Source organism: Nomascus leucogenys, chromosome 15 (assembly GCF_006542625.1).
Source record: "Nomascus leucogenys isolate Asia chromosome 15, Asia_NLE_v1, whole genome shotgun sequence".
Lineage (NCBI taxonomy): Eukaryota > Metazoa > Chordata > Mammalia > Primates > Hylobatidae > Nomascus > Nomascus leucogenys.
The window spans coordinates 47,030,306-47,049,779 of record NC_044395.1 but is presented as its reverse complement, the minus strand read 5'-3'; the positions used below and the strand labels follow the sequence as shown (position 1 = coordinate 47,049,779).

The 19,474-nt window shown below is 37.2% G+C and overlaps 1 protein-coding gene across 6 annotated transcripts in view; it reads right to left on the bottom strand.

Moving 5' to 3' along the window:
* NOX4 (NADPH oxidase 4) overlaps nt 1-19,226 on the bottom strand; it is a 175,299-nt gene extending 156,073 nt beyond the window's left edge. The window contains exons 1-3 of one of the 6 annotated variants that reach the window (XM_030828912.1): nt 19,032-19,226; nt 13,207-13,306; nt 11,539-11,634 (exon numbers count right to left, since the gene is read on the bottom strand). In XM_030828912.1, coding sequence (XP_030684772.1) covers nt 11,539-11,619 — 81 coding nt within the window. In that variant the 5' untranslated portion in view covers nt 11,620-11,634; nt 13,207-13,306; nt 19,032-19,226. Of the gene's footprint in view, nt 1-11,538; nt 11,637-11,687; nt 11,819-11,935; nt 12,054-12,273; nt 12,570-13,206; nt 13,307-19,031 lie in introns of those variants that run through there. The other 5 variants (XM_030828913.1, XM_003254496.3, XM_003254497.4 and 2 more) reach the window with 5 other exon arrangements.
* Between the last annotated feature and the right edge of the window lie 248 nt (nt 19,227-19,474).

The following is a 19,474-nucleotide window of genomic DNA, read 5'->3' as shown; positions in this document are numbered from 1 at the left end:
CCTTGTAGATCCATTCTCAGCCCATAAACTAAACTCTTCCAAGATTTACGTTTGACTCATTCTTTCACTCTTATGTTTTTTAAAAAAGTACAAAATCAAAATAGTAAAAGTTAGTTCAGTGATGGGTTCTACACAGTCTAAGCCCATCTGCAACCCCAGAGAATAATCACTTAAGCCAAGGAGTTTAAGGCTGTAGTGCACTATGATCATGCCTGTGAATAGCCACTGCACTCCAGCCTGGGCAACACAATGAGATCCTGTTTTGTTTCATCTTCAAAAAAAAAGATGAAATGTGGCTGAGGAAAATCAGTGAGAAATAAAAGTACTCTCATGACCTTATCTCCTAAGTATTCTCAATAGGTGGTTATTTTCTTGTTCTACAACTTTCTCATCTTATGAGATCTTCACCCTCCTTGAAGTCTGTGCTTCCATATAAGGTGGAGTAGCAGGGATTTTATTCAGTATAAGATACTAAAGGAAAAGCACATAAAGGAAGGCATATTGGAATAAAAGGAAGCTTACAAAGAGAATCAAAAGTATAGCATGGGGAAAAAAGAAACTTGTTTGGGTCACTGCCACTCCAGATCCTCCCACCGGACCTTAGCTTTCTATGATCATGTTAATGAGATTATTTGCAATTTGAAATCAGGTATTTGAAAATTTGATCATAAAGAAAAGAGATATAGTCAGAAAGGCATTCCATATAATCTTTTCTTTATTATACCCTATTGTTAAAATGCCTCCATTAGAAAAAAAACTCTCAGCTATATAAAATTACTATACTTTGGTTATATCACTAATTTCTTCTTCCCTTAAAATATATTAGACCTCTGAAAGTCTTGATATGTGTCTGGAGACCTTGAACAATCCTTTCATGGGTTCCCATATCCATGAAAACCTTTGATAGCTTCCATTTAGATATGAGAGCCATTGTCAAATTCAACTTTCTAATTTCTAAAGATGAACACAATTTCTACTGATTGAACAAAGTCCTTCTTTTCCTTTATTTACTTTTCCTTTAGTCTCACTGTCAGAACTGAAAGTAAACTACTTTTCACTAGATACTAATCACATTGCTTGAGTTTTATTATATCACAAAGTTGCATTAGGATGTAATTCTAGGAATCACATAGACTCACTCTCTACCTATGTAATTTGCTCTTTCAGTCATCCCTTGGTATATGTGGGGGATTGGTTCCAGGATCCCCACATATACCAAAATCTGTGAATATTCAAGTGCCCCAGTGGTCCCCATGGAACTGGCCTCCAGGAAAAGTCGGTCCTTAGTATATGCGGGTTTCACATCCTGCAAATCCACATTTGGTTGAAAACAATCTGCATGTAACTGGACCTGCGCAGTTCAAGTCTTTGCTGTTAAAGAGTCAACTGTATGTACTTGTTTTACTATTAATTACAACATGTCACAGACTTTCACAATCCCACTTCAACAGTCACACTGCAAAGGTAAAGCATATTGCATGCTAAGGGTTGACTGCCATTTTTTTTGGCATGAAGACAAACGTCACATTCCTTTCTTCAAACTTTCCTTAATGATGTCCAGGGGAACAATGTCATGGCACCACGACTGGAGCCTTAAAAGCTTTGTGAAATGATAGGAGAGAAAAACACTACATAACAACTGTTTCACATTTGTGAAACTTAATTCTTCAAACTACTTTCTTATGTATTAAGTCATAATGCTCAGCACAATATTCTGAGATGAGTAGAATATTTCCATCATGTTTTCCTGGGGTATAAAACAGTAAGGTGAATTATTTTATGAGGCTGTGAAGGATAAGAGCAGAGGGAGGAAAGAAGACAACTGACATTTTTACAGCTCCTATTATGGAATAGACTTCATGTTAGGTGCTTATAATCAATGAGCAAATTGCTTACAAATTCTGTTCTTTAGCTTCCTCTTATGAATAGAACCTACCTTGTAGAATAGTGGAGACTGTAGCAAAGAACATAACAGGAACTTAGCACAATGTCAGGCCCAAGAAAAGACTGCAATGAAAGCTAGCTCTAGCTATTATTATTATTTATTTTAATTTTCTTTAAAATTTACAATAATCTGAGATAGGTAATTTATATTATTCATCTGTTGAAATTCCAAGATTCAGTGAAGATTAATAAAAAGTATTAAGTAATGTTTTGTTGAATGAAATGTGTTCCACCTCAAACTAAAATTCCACCCAACAATCATAGCCAAATTGCCACAAACTTTTTGCCAATAGCAAATAGCAGTAAATAGTCTTCCTCTCTCCAGAGGATCAGGGAGGCAGCCAAAGGTCAACCAAAGGACTGAAGGTAACATGTCCCTACTGACAAGCAAACATACAACCTCATCATCAAACATCCATTTATTAAGCACCCCTGTGAGCACTGAAATAATAGATCAAAGGGTAAATCTCTGTCCTAGATGTCATCTCATATGCTCAGCATCTGTATGCTCAGCAAATCCCTTCCATCTTTATGTCTCTGAATTCTTTTTAACATACATATATATATGTGCATATATATATGTTATATATATGTGTGTGTGTGTGTGTGTGTATATACACAATACAATATTACCATTTGGTTCTATTCATAATATTGATGCCATTAATACTAATTACCATTATTTAATATTTATAGTAATAGTTACCAATTTGCTGAATGCCTATGTGCCACGTGCTAAGCACTTCACCAGCATTTTCTCATGCTGTCCTTCCATCTAAACTAAGAGTAGGGCTTAAGTCCTATTTTATGAGTAGGGTTTACAACTAGGCTGAGAGAATAGTATGTCAAAATCACAAAGGGAGAGAAACGCTTAACCACAATTGAAATTCATATCCATATAGCTCCAAAGCCCATGACCTTTTCAGTAAGAAATTATAATTATTTTTCTCTCCAGAATTACTTAGGCAATTTTAAAATCAGTTTTATGATAAACACAATGCTTAGCATGACGGACATGAAGAAACACTGACCAGGAGTTAGAGGACCTACAATCCACATTCAGCTTTGCACTGAGTCCATAAAGAAAGCATTTAACTATATGAAATTCATCCATCAAGCAGGGTAAATGGACTAGGAAGTCCACAGTTCTACAGGCTCTTCTCCCTCCAGGCTGAGCATTGCCCAGAAGAAAGTATACACAACTATGACTAGGACTAGGGCTACGACGACTGCTACTATTATTGGCCTCAGTGGTGTGCAAGGTGAAGTAGTTCCTCAATATTCACTACTTCCTTTTCTGGGAGTCAGTTCCCTGAATTCATACTCTTGATGCCAAGATCTAAAAAATCAAAATAAAATATTGATGCTACTCCTCAGAGGTGCTAATTTATCTGATTTTCTTCTTTAAGGTCATGGAGGGAAGAAAGGGTTGTGTAAGAGCATGTTTAAAATAGTTGTTGGGTGGGGCTGAGAATAAAGCTGGACAAACCTCTAAGGAGGAACATTACAACACCTTCCTAAAAAGGCCTGGGAAGGACTCTTGTGCTGTGTCATTCTGGAATGCTAGCGCTCGGCTGGGCTTCTACAATTAAGGAGAAAAAAAACTACATTAATTTCAAATTAATTTCTCAAAATGCATGCTTAGCTTCCAGAGGAAGACTGACAAAGTTGGTAGTTGTACCAAGTTAAATTTAACTCACAATGTGACTATATTTGGACACAATCTTTAAAGGGGTAATTAAGGTTAAATGAGGTCATTGGGATGGGCCCTAATCCAATATGACTGGTGCCCTTATAAGAAGAGATTAAGACAGACACACAGAAGGAAGGCCATGCAAAGACATTGGAAGAACAGAGCCCTCTATAAGCCAAGGAGAGAGGCCCTCAGAAGAAACCAACCCTGCTGACACCTTCATCTTGGACTTCTAGCTTCTAGAACTATGAAGAAATTTCTTTCCTTTAAACCACCGAGTCTGTGGTACTTTGTTATGGCAGCCCTAGCAAACTAACAGAGTAGGTATTAGTTATACAAGTCCACCTCATATATAAGAATAATGCATATATGCTTGCATTTACTTCTGATCAAATACTTCTTAACAGATACAAAAATCACACTAACATGCAAACAGCAAACAGAGGGAAACACAAACAGTATATTCAGTGCCACCATGGCAAAATGTATAAGGACCTTAGACAAGAGTAGAGAATTGCAGGTTCTAACACTACCTGTTTCAGAACCTCACCTGGAAAGCAGAGTGATTGAGAGCATGGTCTTCAGTTTCAGACAGGTATGGGCTCAACCTGGGCTTCTCTACTAGTCAGCTACCTAACCTAACTACTCAGAAAGTTACCGAACCACTCAGAATCTTAGTTTCTCAATTCTGTAAAAAGCAAATAGTTCCTAATCTAAGCTTCTCAGTTCTGTAAAAATCAATAATTCCTATCTTCTACAGTTGTTACAAGGATTCAATTAAATATAAGGATTAAATGAGATTATAAAAGTAAGGGGCCAAGAACTGTGTCTGACACACCATATATAATCAATAAATGGTAACAGTTGCTATTAGGTTGAGCCATATAAAATGGCTGATATTTGACGTTTTTGGTCTACCAATCTATATGATTCAACCTAATATTAATGTTGCGAAGAGACAACAGAGCACAATGGCTCAGAATACAAATTTGGTCAACAGATAGATGGATAAAGAAAACATGGTATATATACATAATAGGATACTACTCAGCTTTACAAAAAAGAAGGAAATCCTGTCATTTGTGACAACATGAAAGGAGACCTGAAGGACATCAAGTTAAGTAAAATAAGCCAGGCACAGAAAGACAAATACCACATAATGTTACTTATATGTGTAATCTAAGAAAGAATGTAACTGAATTTACAGAAGTAGAGAGTAGAATGGTAGTTACCAGGAGCTGGTGGGGGTAGGAGGGGGTTGGGTAGCTGTTATTCAAAGGATACAAAATTTCAGATAGACAGGAAGAATAAGTTCAAGAGATCTATTGTACAACATGGTGACTATAGTTTATAACAATATATTCTTGAAAATTGCTAAGACAGTGGATTTTGTGCTTTTATCACAAAAAAAAAGATAAGCATGTAAGGTAATATACATGGTAATTATCTCGACTTAGCCATTTCACAATACACACATATTTCAAAATATAATGTGGTACACAATAAATACAATTGGCATTTGTCAATTAAAATTTTATAAAACAAGAATACAAGTTCTGGAACCAGGATCTTTGGGCTTGAGTCCTGCTTCTGTCCCTCACTAGCAAGTTATAAAACCCCTCTAACTCAATTTCTCAGCTACAAAACAAAAGCTTGAAAACATGCCCTCCATACTATGGATGAGACAATTAAATAAATTAATCAGTGCAAAGCTCTTAGACTAATGTGTCTAGTCTTAGCCAGTTATCACTGAGCACAATCTGTTATTGATATTATTCATATCATTTATTAAAAAATAAAGATTTGACTATCTTTGAGATTCATTCTAACTTCCAATTCTATGCTGTTTGGGATGATACTGATAAAGGAGAATTATGCAGTTAGCATTTAGCTATATATCACAACGAGGTTAAATATTGAGTCTTAGAATTCTGAAAAGTATTGTGAAATCAGAAAAAATTTAAATAAAAATTCTCATAATTCCTTCACAATTTATCAGCAAGTCTCAAACAACTACAATACTAAAAATATATTTTATTTTGAAAGTTAATCAATCATTTTCCCTAGCTTCTTAAATTGCTAGACATTTTAAAGTATCATTTCACCTAAAATGTAAAGCTAGTAGTCCATAGTGTGTGGGGTTTAAAATGTTCTTGCGTGTGTTCATACAGCTGTTCATTATAGCGGCTAATATTGGACTAAGGAGAACAATAGACTAAATAGTGACCAAGTCACTAATTCAGTAGGTGATAGTGAACAAATCACTTCAATCTCATTTTTCCATTTTGGAAAATGAAAAGTTAAGTAAAGATATCAAAGTTTCCTTCCAAGTCTAAAATTCTATGAATCAGTGTCTATTGTAAATAGATAAAGAATATAATTTCATTAAAGAAATATAACCCATTTTACCTGCCAATAAACAAGAAGAAAATTGTGTTTAAATAGCAGAATGTTAAGAATGAAAAAAAACAAGCAAAATAACACTCATCTAAAAATGTCCCCTGAATTGTTATCATAACGTGTGCCTGAGCAACTCTAGTTAGTGACTTTTATAGTCTGTATAATTAGGATTTAATGACCAAATCTCTTCTGAAAGTAACAGGGATCATATATTCATTCTCAGCAGAATTAAAGCTGCCCAGACCAGCTTTGAAAATAACATCGACTTAAAATCCTAGGTCCATTTGTCCACAGACTCCAGTCTCTGACCTTAAGAAATTCACATGACATCAGATTTCTGTCTCTGTAAAATGTTATGATATAACTTCTAGGACTCTTGAGAGGGTAAATTAGTTAATGTTTCTAATGGATAATGATAGACTAAAGAAAGATAATCCCAGTGTTTCACTAGAAAGAATCTGAATGCTCAAGAGCACAGATATTTCAATAAAAGTTAAAAAAAAGCTTCATGATCACGCAGCAGATCTAAAACAATATTTGTGAATAAAAGCAAAATAAAAATTAAAATATCATCATGACACCATGTGAATAACTAGTTTGAAATTGAATAGTTTGGAGGGAAAAAATCTAATATATATAACTAAGACACATTGAATATATATACATATAAATAAGACACATTGAATCTGATATCATAAAATCATTCTCTTTTCAAGTTAAAATGTTTATGGGAATTACATGATATTCTTTAATTATTAAAATGTAAAGAACACAACTCAAAACAGGTAAACATGAATTCAAGAGCTCCTGTAAATGGTGTTTTGAGTTAAACTGCCCCAATATTTCCAAAAAAAGAAAAGAAAACTACATTTCTGAGAGTTGAACATAACCTGTTACTACTTTCTATAAAGTTCAAGCAACTACATTTTCCATTCTCGAAAATAAATAAATGAAAATGAGTTTAATTTTAAGCAATCGATGAAGTCCCTTATTTAAAAGGCTGCCATGGGGGAGTGGAGCAGGCTATTGTTTGGTTTGTTGGTTTGCTTGTTTCGGTGCTCATTTTGGCTTCTCTCAATAGATTTTTTTTCCTCTTAGCTAATTTTAAGATTCCGAAACTCATGACATGTCACAATTAAACATCTCCTAGGAAGTGCACAGTCTGCTTAGCACATTAACTCAGGCATAAACCAGCCGTGACCACGTTGTCTCCAGTCTGGATCAGACCAGTCTGGGGAAGGATAATCATGATGAGAACCCTCAATAAAACATATTAATCCCAATGTTATTTTATCTTCTAGCAATTAAGATCTTATTTTTTCTGTCAATTCATATGTATTTTTTTACTCTTTAATTTTATTCTGAGAATAGTAACCCAGAAATAAAAGTGGATACTCTAGTTCTGAGAAGTAAATATTTTCACCTTCGTTCTCAAAGGTTCCCACCTTCAGAAAACTCAGAAGATGAGACGGAAGGCAGGGAGATTTTTATAATTCTATACCAATTTTATTTATTTGTTTATTTATTTATTTTAGAGGGAGGGTCTAGCTGTGTCACCCAGGCTGGAGTGCAGTGGCCTAATCATAGCTCACTGCTGCCTCCAAACTCCTGGGCTCAAGCAATCCTCCTGCCTCAGCCTTCCAAGTAGCTGCAATTACATGCATGTGCCACCACGCCCAGCTAACATGTGTGCGTGCGTGTGTGTGTGTGTGTGTATAGAGAGAGAGAGAGAGAGATTTTTTTTTTTGTAAAGATGGGGTCTCACTTTGTTGCTCTGGCTAGTCTCAAACTCCTGGCTTCAATCAATGCTCCCACCTTGGCCTCCCAAACCAATAATTTTTGTAGTTCCACAACTTCCCATCCTTTGACAATTCCTGCTTAGTAGAGGAGGAGCAAGAGGACTACCCATGTCCTGATGTCTCTTTTACTGCCTGGTTAGTTGGCTACATATTAGTAAATAAATGTCACTGGTTTCTTTTTCCTTTTTTAATGTGCTACTAGAAAACTTTAAATTATATATATGACTTGCTTTATATTTCTGTTGGGCAGCACTGGTAAAAATTAATACTAACCAGTGGTATAAGTATCTAAGATGGACCAGTGAAGTCGTTTAGAAAAGCTATGTAGTATGACGAAAAAGCAGAGGCCAGACAGGGCTGTATTCAAATCCTGGCTCTGACACTGACCATTCAAAGGTATTTGAGCGAGTCATACAGCTTCCTCAGCCCATATTTCCTCGTATGTAAAACAGAGAGAACAGTTTCCTAGCTTAAACAAAACACTTGTAAAATTCCTGGCATATCACAGGTGTAAGTAAACATTTCAATAAAAAGTCATTCTTCAACAGAAAATAGAGATTTTCAAGCAATTACTAAGAATTAACTGCTTCTCATTGTCTGTGTCTTCCAATAAATAGACGATATACTGTGGGTCCTTCCTGCCTATAATACTAGTACAACTTTGTTACTACCTTACATTTCACAGACGAATGACAGCAACTTTATACTCAATGCTATTATCAAAATGTTCAGCAATGAAGGTATTGTTTCTATTTGCGTTTTAAATGGTACCATGAAATACATTTCCAGAAATAACATATGATTTTTAGAAACCAAAAATCCACCGAAAAGAGACTTATAATACACCTAGACTCTCTTCAGGAATCCCACATGCCTATACCAGTGGGACCAAGTGTTTGCTAAGTTCTAAGATGCATCATTCTAAGATGCTAAGTTAATAACATATAGTTCTTAAAAATGTAAAACATGAGAACCAGCAATATTTATTTAAAAATTAATTCTATCTCTTTGTCATATTACATTTCTTTGCAATTTGAAAAGTGCCTGCAAATTGTTACTCTATGAAATAATGCAACAGTCATTATAAGATTAGAAAAGATAAGCCTAGGACATAAAATTAAACACTACTTCATAAATAGTAAAACTGCAGAAGGAGTTTCTTTTCCAATAAAAAGTAATATACAGACTGAAAATACCTATTCCAAAATAGCTTAGATAAATTAATGACTGGAAAATTCATAACAGGTAATTACTGAGAAGTTTATAAGTTATAAGTCATATTTTATCTCTCAGCATGTAGAAAGACCATTCCTGTCCACAGTGACTCTTGGTAAAATGAAGAATACTTACTAGATAGCTCAAATATAACTCACTATAATTATTCTTGTGTGTTCATGAAAACTAATTTATAACAACCTTTCCTTTCTTGAATCTGTTTCTCATCTTTTTTGCTCCTAGTCTTCCATTTGGTCCTTTTATCATTTTTTTTCTTCATTCTCTTGATCAGTATTTATTGAGCCCTATGTACCAGCAGCCCTTGAAGCTCATTAGCCAGTCTATTATTCAAGCAGAAGCAGTGAAGTGGGATGGAAGTGGAGAGGTGAAACATAGTTTAAATGTTTTCCAAATTTGTTGGTTTATGTTTCTGTGCATATGTGATCTTAATCATATCTGACTTATCACCAAAATAAATTTGAAATTCAGTTATACAGTATCCAAGTTCATAAAAATTAATGAGTAGGTTTCCAAATAATTATTTTTTTAAAAAATAAGATGTTATTTTAGCTTATACTATGTCACAAAGCTAAAATCCAAAGTTCAGTTATGGCTTTGTAGGTTATTGGAATAAATTTCCAATTCTTAGATCTTTATATTAATACAAATACCTCGTGATCCAGAGCAAATTTTACCATTCTATATCTAAAGAGTTTTCTCCAAGTTGTTCATCAAGTTATGTAATAGATGAGATAAAGCTTCTACTGAAAAACGTCCTATTCATTAACTTACACCTAATGGGGAAATACTAGAAAACAAAACCAAAAAGTTATCAGACCTCATGTGTTTATTAGAAGAAACCTTTTCTTGTTTATTGAATTATAATTATTTACTTGTTGGTTTTTCCATTATATTGTAAACAACTTGAGGGGCAAGGTGAGGTCTTACTCTCTGGGTGCCCATCTGAAATGTATACGTTTCAAGACAGTTCCTGGATTGGATGGATGAAAGAAATAAATGTTCAAATTGAAGAGTTACCAATAAAATGGGTTTAGCTTTACAGACTATTTTTTTCAACCCATTGGCTTAAAACCTAGAAGTTAAACTTTATAAAGTGTGTGATCAACAGATTATGATATTACTTTGTTGTATAAAAAATTAATTAATTAATTCAACTGCAACTTGTTGCAGGCTTAATATGTGCCAATCACTAGTCTGGGTACTGAGAATTACAGATAAATAAGATCCGTCCGTGTAAAACATAGAAGGGAGAGCTGGTTCCACTGAATGTGTCTGAACTCATCTTAATTTTAAGTAGTCATTAAACCATGAAAAAAAATAAAAAAGCAAAATGTGTTTTTTTTCTGCACGCCCCCCCTACCAAAATGCAAAATCTATTTTTTCAGGTTCCCTAAGTTTTTCCAGGGTTTTATACTTTTTGCTTGTTGCTTAGAAAATGCAATCTCGGCCGGGCATGGTGACTTACGCCTGTAATCTCAGCACTGTGGGAGGCTGAGGCAGGTGGATCACTTGAGGTCAGGAGTTCTAGACCAGCCTGACCAACATGGTGAAACCTCGTGTCTACTAAAAATACAAAAATTAGCCAGGCGTACTGGTGCATGCCTGTAGTCCCAGCTACTCAGAAGTCTGAGGCAGGAGAATTGCTTGAACCAGGCAATCGGAGGTTACAGTGAGCCGAGATCACTCCACTGTATTCCTGCCTGGGCATCGCAGCAAGACTCTGCCTCAAAAAAAAAAAAAAAAAAAAAAAAAAGAAAAGAAAAGAAAAAGAAAATGCAATCTCCTTGTGCAAAGTAGTATGCCTTCAGTGACACTATCTTCTGTTAAGCAGTCAAATAAGAAGGAGATGGAATGGAAGAATGAAATCAGAAACATCATAGAAAAGAAAGAAAGAAAAATATTAACATAAAATAAATCAGAAAAAAGTTTTGCCCAGTATCTTTCTCACATTATAGTAGAATACTGGAATATCATCAGCCACTAACCCAAAGCAAGCACTGAGAACTGCCCAGAAATGAATAACCCCATTAGACCCATACTTTGTGAGAGTTGTCAGTAAAAGCAAACAGTGCAGAAATCCTCTGGATAAGCTCATGAGCAGGCTAAAAGCACTGATAAGTATAAACTAAAAGCTTGTTATTGGTTGATCCTCCTAGTGAATCAGATCCTTCAGGGTACTTAGCAGCTGGCAATAAGTAGCAAATTTTTAAGGCACCAATAACCTGGTCTGGCAGGTTCATTCGTTTCACTTCAGCAGATACTACCTTTGGTTCTTGAGAGAGTCAATCTTTTTAACTTGTATAAGGTAAACGATAAATCAAGAAAATGTGACCACTTTAGAGAACAACAAATGTTTTCAAAGTGAAGAGTGCACATTTCTTTAATGAATGGAACTGACCAAACCTGTAGCAACGTCTGCCAGTGTTAAACCCATTCCACCAGATTATCCAAGTTCAACTTACTTACCCCCAACATCTGGTGGAGGTAGTGATACTCTGGCCCTTGGTTATACAGCAAGAAGGTTTTCCAGAAAAGCAGGACATTCATGGAGAGCCAGATGAACTAAACCAATCAGACATGAGAGACAGAAAACAAAAATTGAAAATAATTATTACCTGATGAATAGAAACCACAGGTAAATTCTTGGACACAGTGCTTTCAATGGAACCTAAATCAGTAACTGCAGAAAGCATTTTCAATTAACCAGCAAGCTGAAAACCACTCAGAGGAAAACAAATCTGACTTTACCCAGCCCTTTCACCTGAGACTAAGCATTTGGGTTGCAAATAGGTCTCCTAAATGATTTACAGCTATCCCCTGCCGTACAAAATGAGATTAAGAAATTAATGACATCACCATATCCCAAGCAAACTGAAGTAATCCGAGAAAAGAACAAAGGGAGCAAAAATGTTTAAAAGGTAAAAGGAAAAGCTGTGTTCACTGAAAATGACCTCTTCTCTCTTCCTCCACATCTCTCCCATCAATGTGCAGAAAAATTATCATGCATTTGGGGGACAGGCGCGGGGGTTGGGGAGGGGGGTGTGTTCATTGTTATCCTCAGCATAAAGTTTTGTTAGTTGAGAATGTTCGAATTAAGACAAAACTTCCACTTCCAGCTTCCCACCCGTGCACACTCAGAGAATGAATCAAAATCGCTGCAGGACAGAGAAAATGCAAGGAGAGCCTAGCCCGCCATCCTACCAGGCAGAGGTGTTTAACTCCTTCGTTGGCGAGCCAGCTCCTCCAGGACACAGCCATGCCGCCAGCCCCGCCGCGCTGCGCTCTGTGCCCGCCGGCCCGAGAAGGAGCGGGCGGCAGCCGGGGCAGCGGTTACAGTTGTGCGGCCTGTGGGGCCACTGAGCGAGGACCGAGGGTCAAAGACTGAGTGGAAGCCCGAAGGCCCGGCGCCGAGCCAGCCCGGGCGGGGTCTGCTACCCAGAGCCGGGTTTTCCGTGCGCCCTGACTCCGACCCGCACCGGGTCAGCTCTGCCCACTCAGCTGCCCCGACGCCCAGCGCTCCGAGCCGCGCGGCCCAAGCTGCACCGGTCTGCTGCGCCGCGCCGTGCCTTTGTCTAGGGGCGAGCCTGTTGTTGTGGCTGCTGCTGTTCAGGATGTCCCGGGTGGGAACTTGGAGGCGTCCCCCGCAGCCTCTAGCCAGGCCTTCCAGGCTCCAAAATACTGGCAAACATGTGAACAATGCTACTCATACTAAAAGTGGGGACCCTCGCCGCCCCCTCGTACACACACACACACACACACACACACACACACACACACACACACAGCTCTTTTGGACTGGTTGTTTTCCCCCAAAAAAGTTCATCTCAAAGAGCCTTGGTAACGAAATTTGAGCCGGAAACAGCCTTTTGTGTACTAGCTCACATTCCTCCCACCCTTCCTCAGCAAATTATCCCACTCCCAAACTACAGCCCCCCTGACAGCGCTTACCTAAGGCTTCCCACCAGCCATCAGTTTCTTTATCCCCTTGCCCGCCCATCCCATAATGATAAAAAGGTTTTAAGACATTACTGAATAAGAAGAACCCAGGGAATTAATGGTTAAAGCTGATGTAATTCTTAGGGGCTCTAGGGGAACTTAGATTCAGTCTATTCGGGAATCTTTTTGTTTTACTACCTGGTCTGTTTAGTAAGTAATAGGAATCCTCTCAATCTTGTACCAGAGGCCCAGTGAAGAGTGAGGAGGGTGTGGAGTTGACCCAGGTACCTATTTGACACTGCAACAAATCAGTATTAGAAAAGAGAGAGAAAAAAATGTCACTGTCATGTAGAAAAATATCTGATGCAAAATAGATATCCAATAAAGGTTTGTTAAACCAAGAACTTTTCCAAATTTAACAACTAATGAGAGACAGAAAAAGTTTACTACTAGTTGCTTAATTGAAGGGTTTTTAAACTCTTAAAAAAATCTTACAACACAGGCCATAGGATATAATTAAAACTAAAATTTCAAAAAAATAATACTACTCTCACTATATGCAATATACTTATTCCAGTTAATTTAATGAACTGATTAATGATTGCAGTCCTCAGTTTGAAAAAGCAAAATGAATTCATATCAAGTCCCTGTTAGACTTCACACAATTTTCTAATAGCCTGTTTTTCCTGTTTCATGCATGACCAAATCCAGAAAGCTGTCCTAAATCTTTCTGAAGTTAGAGAGCATATTATTTATAAATAATACTATGTTCTTTTTGACCATGTGACACCTAAAGGATCAGGGAAAGAGCACACGAAGAACCCAAGGAGTCTCACCACTGGAGGGAAGTCAAATTCTGGGATGCACTGGTGCTCCTAAGCTTTAATTTCAATAGATGGGGGCAGAAGGTTCATTGGCAGAATAGGTTCTTGTCATGAGTTGAGAAGCGTGAAGCAATTCAAGAATAGTAAAATAAGAGACCATTTTTAAAAGCTAAGCGACTTTCAGAACAACAGCAAAAATAACAAAAAGACAAAAGGTTTAAAAAATGGCTCCAACTCTTAATAATGTACCTATTAAGTCCCAGGCTCTGTCTTTGCTACTTCATATACAAAATCTCACTCCATTCTCATAGTAGCCCTCCATGTGCGTGTTAGCACTCTCACTTTAAAGATGAGAAATGGACTGCCGGGCGCGGTGGCTCACACCTGTAATCCCACCACTTTGGGAGGCCGAGGCGGGTGGATCACCAAGTCAGGAGATGGAGGCCATCCTGGCCAACATGGTGAAACCCTGTCTCTACTAAAAATACAAAAATTAGCCGGTCGTGGTGGCGTGTGCCTGTAGTCCCAGCTACTGAGGAGGCTGAGGCAGAAGAATTGCTTGAACCTGGGAGGCGGAGGTTGCAGTGAGCCAAGATCGCACCACTGCACTCCAGCCTGTGCGACAGAGCAAGACTCTGTCTCAAAAAAAAAAAAAGATGAGAAACAGAAGCTAAAAGAGATGAAGAAATTTGCTTGAGGTAATGAAACTAGGTTTGCTTACAATTAAAACAACCTATAATCAGGTACTTTTGTAAAATTATTTTGTAAAATGATAGAATGCTTATATAAATGTTGGTTATTACTTATGGCTATTATTTCATAACTGTAAAAGGGGCCTGAGATCTGTTTATGTTGCTTTACCAGGAAACAGTACTCCAAGCCATACCCAAGGGACAGAGCTAGTGTCCTGTTATACGAGAACTCTCATTAATGAGATTCTTTGCAATACAATTTTCTCTAAGCCAGATTGTTTTATCATTATTATTATTATTTTAGATGAAGTTTTGCTCTTTTTGCCCAGGCTGGAGTGCAATGTCACAGTCTCGGCTCACTATAACCTCCGCCTCCTGGGTTCAAGCAATTCTCCCGCCTCAGCCTCCCAAGTAGAGTAGCTGGGATTACAGGCATGTGCCAACACGCCCAGCTAATTTGTGTATTTTTAGTAGAGACGGGGTTTCACCACATTGGGCAGGCTGGTCTTGAACTCCTGACTTCAGGTGATCCACTGGCCTCAGCCTCCCTAAGTGCTGGGATTACAGGCGTGAGCCACCGCGCCTGGCCAACCAGATTGTTTAATGACATAGTTGCTGTATTTCCCAAACTAGGAAAGGCCACTCTTGAAGGTAATGAGAAGAGAGTTCTGTAGCCACATGAGTATTTAAAATATTATAAGAAAATTCACACTTTTGCCAGGAACAGACTTCACAATAAAAACTCAAATGACAGATACCTTTGATTTTTGGCTGAAATAATGGTAAGCTAGTAGTATAACACTGGTCTTCCTATGTTAATTATAAAACCTATTGGCGGTTAGAACTGTTCTTTACCTATTACATATTACTTAAACCCAGAAACTTTTTTGTAGACAGTGTTTTTCAAAATATGAAATGCACTGGGGAAATACAATACTCTTTGTACATAATCATTACTGCATTTTCTACAAATTAATTTAATTATACGTATGTGTGTGTCTAATTCTGCTACTCAGTTGAACTTCTTAAGGACAAAAATCCTGTCTTACTCCATTTTTATTCTAGGACTTAGCACAAAGCTTGACACATAGTAGGAATTTACACAATGTTTATTAGATGAAGGAATAGTGGTTAAGTATATCATCTTTCTTTCTATGCGTTTCTCAAATCCCAATTTCTCAAGCGTAACTCTTCAGCAATATAAAAATAGTTTCTGCTCAGCTTGACAATTAATTACCAGAAAAGGTAAAGAAATGGGGCAAGAACCCCTTAAAATGGATATTACCAACCCCACAGGTTAAACGATAGGAATTTAAGAGAAGTGGGCCCTTCTATTAGTTTCCTGTGGCTGTGCTAACAAATCACTGCAGACGTCATGGGCTAAAACAACAGAAATTTATCGTCTCACAGTTCTGAATGTCAGAAGTCTGAAATCAGTATTATTGGTTCAAAATCAAGGTGTTCACCAGATCACAATCTTTTCTTTTCTTCTTTTGAGACAGGATCTCACTGTGTCACCCAAGCTGGAGTGCAGTGGTGCAATCACGGTTCACTGCAGCCTTGACCACCCAGGCTCAGGTGATCTCTCCTTAGCCTCCAGTGTAGCTGGGACTACAGGTGCACACCACCATGCCTGTTTCATTTTTGTTTGTTTTTTGCTTGTTTGGTTTTGTCTTTTGTTTTTGTAGAGATGAGATTTTGCCATTTTGCCTAGGCTGGTCTCGAACTCCTGGACTCAAGTGATCCACCAGACTCAGCCTCCCAAAGTCCTCGGATTACATGCATGAGCCACCACGACCAATACACCATCTTTTCTGACGTGCTAAAGAGAATCTGTTCCTTGTCTCTTCCGGATTGTAGTGGCTGCTGACATTCTTTGATTTGTGGCTGGCTGCATAACTCTAATCTCTGCCTCGGTGGTCACATTGCCTCCTCCTCTTCAATCTGTGTGTGTGTCAAATCACCCTCTGCCTCCCTCTTAACAGGACACTTGTGACTGTATTCAGGGCTCACCCAGATAATCCAGGATAATATCCCTATGTAGGATACTTAAATTTAATCACTTCTGCAAAGTCCCCTTTTCCTTATAAAGTAACTTTACAAGTTCCTGAGATTAGGATATGTTATCTTTAGGTGGCTATTGTTTAGCCTAGGATAGCACCTAAATTAACCTAGATCATCTTAATTTTCTTTCTCTGATTGGATATGCTAGCCTTAGACTAAGACTTCTGAAGAAATTTACCTTAAAGAATAAATGTTTGGGACTCCTAGTTAGCATTTCCCTCAAGAAGTCAAAAATTATAGACCAGGAAACATGCCTGATAGAATTCAGTAAGATTTCTTAACCATTGTAACTTGATATAGTTTACCATTTTTGTTATTTCATGTCTAATTATCAGGAGGGATTAGTATTAAAATTCAATGTAAAAAGAGCCTGTGTGTTTTTTTCAGGAAGAGAAAAGAGGAACCTAGGAAAGCTACATCCCCGTATGCAGCATAAACTGGTAGAGTGGGTAAAAGAATCCTAGAGGTTTGAGTAACTGAAAGGGACATTAAAGAGAAAAGGAAACTCCATCATGTCCCTGAGGCCCTTGCAAGGATGAAGGGCCCACCAGGGAGCCAGGAAAAAGTGGTCCAAAGGCTTAACATTCCCAAGTCGGGGGACAAGTTCCAGACAGTGACTCATTCTCACTTCAATACAAAAACAAGTGTAGACCATCATCTGATTCAGTCATTTAGGAATGTCTACCGTGCACCCACATGGCTGGGTTAGCTCCTTGAGAATTCTGAAGAAGTTGGAGAGGTCCTTATGCCCTTAAGGACCAGATACTTTGTTGGAAAATAAGGCTTACAAATGTGAAGGCAATTTAAGAACTTCAAAATGAAGATGTTCAGTGAAACCTTGTTGAATAAAACTGAAGAATAATGAATTTTTGTTTAGAATTGCCCTACATTAAACACTTTTCCAAACTTCTAGATTTCATAGACCAATAAAATTTCAAGAAGAAAATACATAGTAAACATTTCGCAGTGTGTATGTACATGAGAACATAAAATTGTACACCTTAAATATATAAAATTTTATATGCCAATGATAGATCAATAGAGCTGGAAAAAAAAGAGAAAAAATAAATACGAACCAACACAGACTAGTCAAATTTTGCTGCAATTAGGGCAATTTTTAAAATGCACACTGAAAACAACAGTCACAAAAATACATTCACTTCTGTGTTTATTAAAGAAAATTCATTTTTTACAAAATAAAGGTAAGAAATACTGACTGCCTTCAGCTTCCAAAGAAGCTCTCTAGCTACTCTCTTTATGTTTCTCTCTGTCATTTCACAGCAACCCTCTTATTGTTTTTCTCTATTTGTTCCTCAAATCTATAAGGTAGGAACGTAGGTAAGGCCATTATTTTCTTCATTCTAATTTTATAGATGACAGAACTGAGGCATATGTACAGTAACTAACTTGAACTACCTTGCCCAAGGTAACCATGATATTAAGTAGTAGACTTCCAAGAGCGAATACCCCTGCTCCTTCCTCTACTTCATGTAGTCATTGTTGAACCAGGACTTCTACCTGTTCTTAGTTCTAATGCTTAAGGCCACAAATGCAGTTGTGGTTGGCAACTTTCCCCAGTCATCCCAGGTGTGTAGAGATTTACCAGCAGGCCTTTGTGTTGCCAAGACAGTGCACACTCTCAAAAGATTGTTGTGTCTATCGTTTATGATATCATTTGTGCTTTATCTTGCATGGCATTTCCTGAACACAGCTATTAACACAGTAATTCCTGTATGTGTGTGAAATGTTACTGCTCTTAAAGTTTTAAACAGAAGTGTCTGAAAAAATATTCTTAATACCCGAATCCATGTTTTCTGGTTGCATCTTCAAACAGCTTTAAAATATTGAGGAAATATGATTGGACTTCTATAATCTCACTTCACTTTCTGAATATATTATGAAAATCTTAAACTCAAACTATTAGAATCCATGTTAAATAATATGAGTTTTACAGTCATAAAAACATTGGAATTGGAAGAGGCTTTGGAAAGCATCATAACTTTTAGTTAGAAAAAGGAAATTAAAGCCTCTTTCTCAGCTCTTTGAGCTCACCGAGCACCTTCATGCTACTGCGTCTTTGCACACTTGGAGGGTATTTATTTATATATTTATTGATGAGCTTATTTGATTAATGACTATATCTGTCTATATCTGACTAAATTGCGAAATTCCCAAAGGCAAATCCCATGTCTGTTTTTTCATTCTTATTTTCCCAGAGCCACACACAGGGCTTGGAACATCAGTAGGGGCTCAGTAATGGTTTTAATGAAAGCAATGAAAGACAGTAGGAGAATCTAAATTTCCTGACTTCTCTTCCAATAATTATTTCACACTGACATTTCTTTTTTACACTAATATGATATTCTGTACTTCTTTAATTCTTTCTATTTCCCAAACATATCCATTTATGTGTATGCTATTCTTATTTCATGGCACACCTTACCTGGAGATGCTTACTTACTCTCCAAACTCAAGACCAGTATCTTCTCCTGCTAGAGGCCCACGTAGACTCTTCCCAGCTGCATCAGGAACCTCTTCTTTGTGTCCACTGTGTGCCACTCTCTCTCAGAGTAGTTATTGTGCTACATTTGTTGGTGCATTTTCTAGGTTGTTTCTCCAACTAGACTAGAAGTACTTTGAGGGAAAGAAGTTTACGTTGTTGTTTAATGTATTGTAATAACAAACTTATAAGAACAGCACAGAAGATAGATAACATTAAAAACATGTATTTGCATGTGGGACAACTTAGAAAAGTATAGTAAAAAGATAGAATCTACTATATGATAAAAATTATATAAACATCATTTAGTTGCTGTCAGTAAAAAATTTACTTGCCAACCCAATGTCAATCCAAATGTCCAGAATAACTTAACAGGTTTATTTATA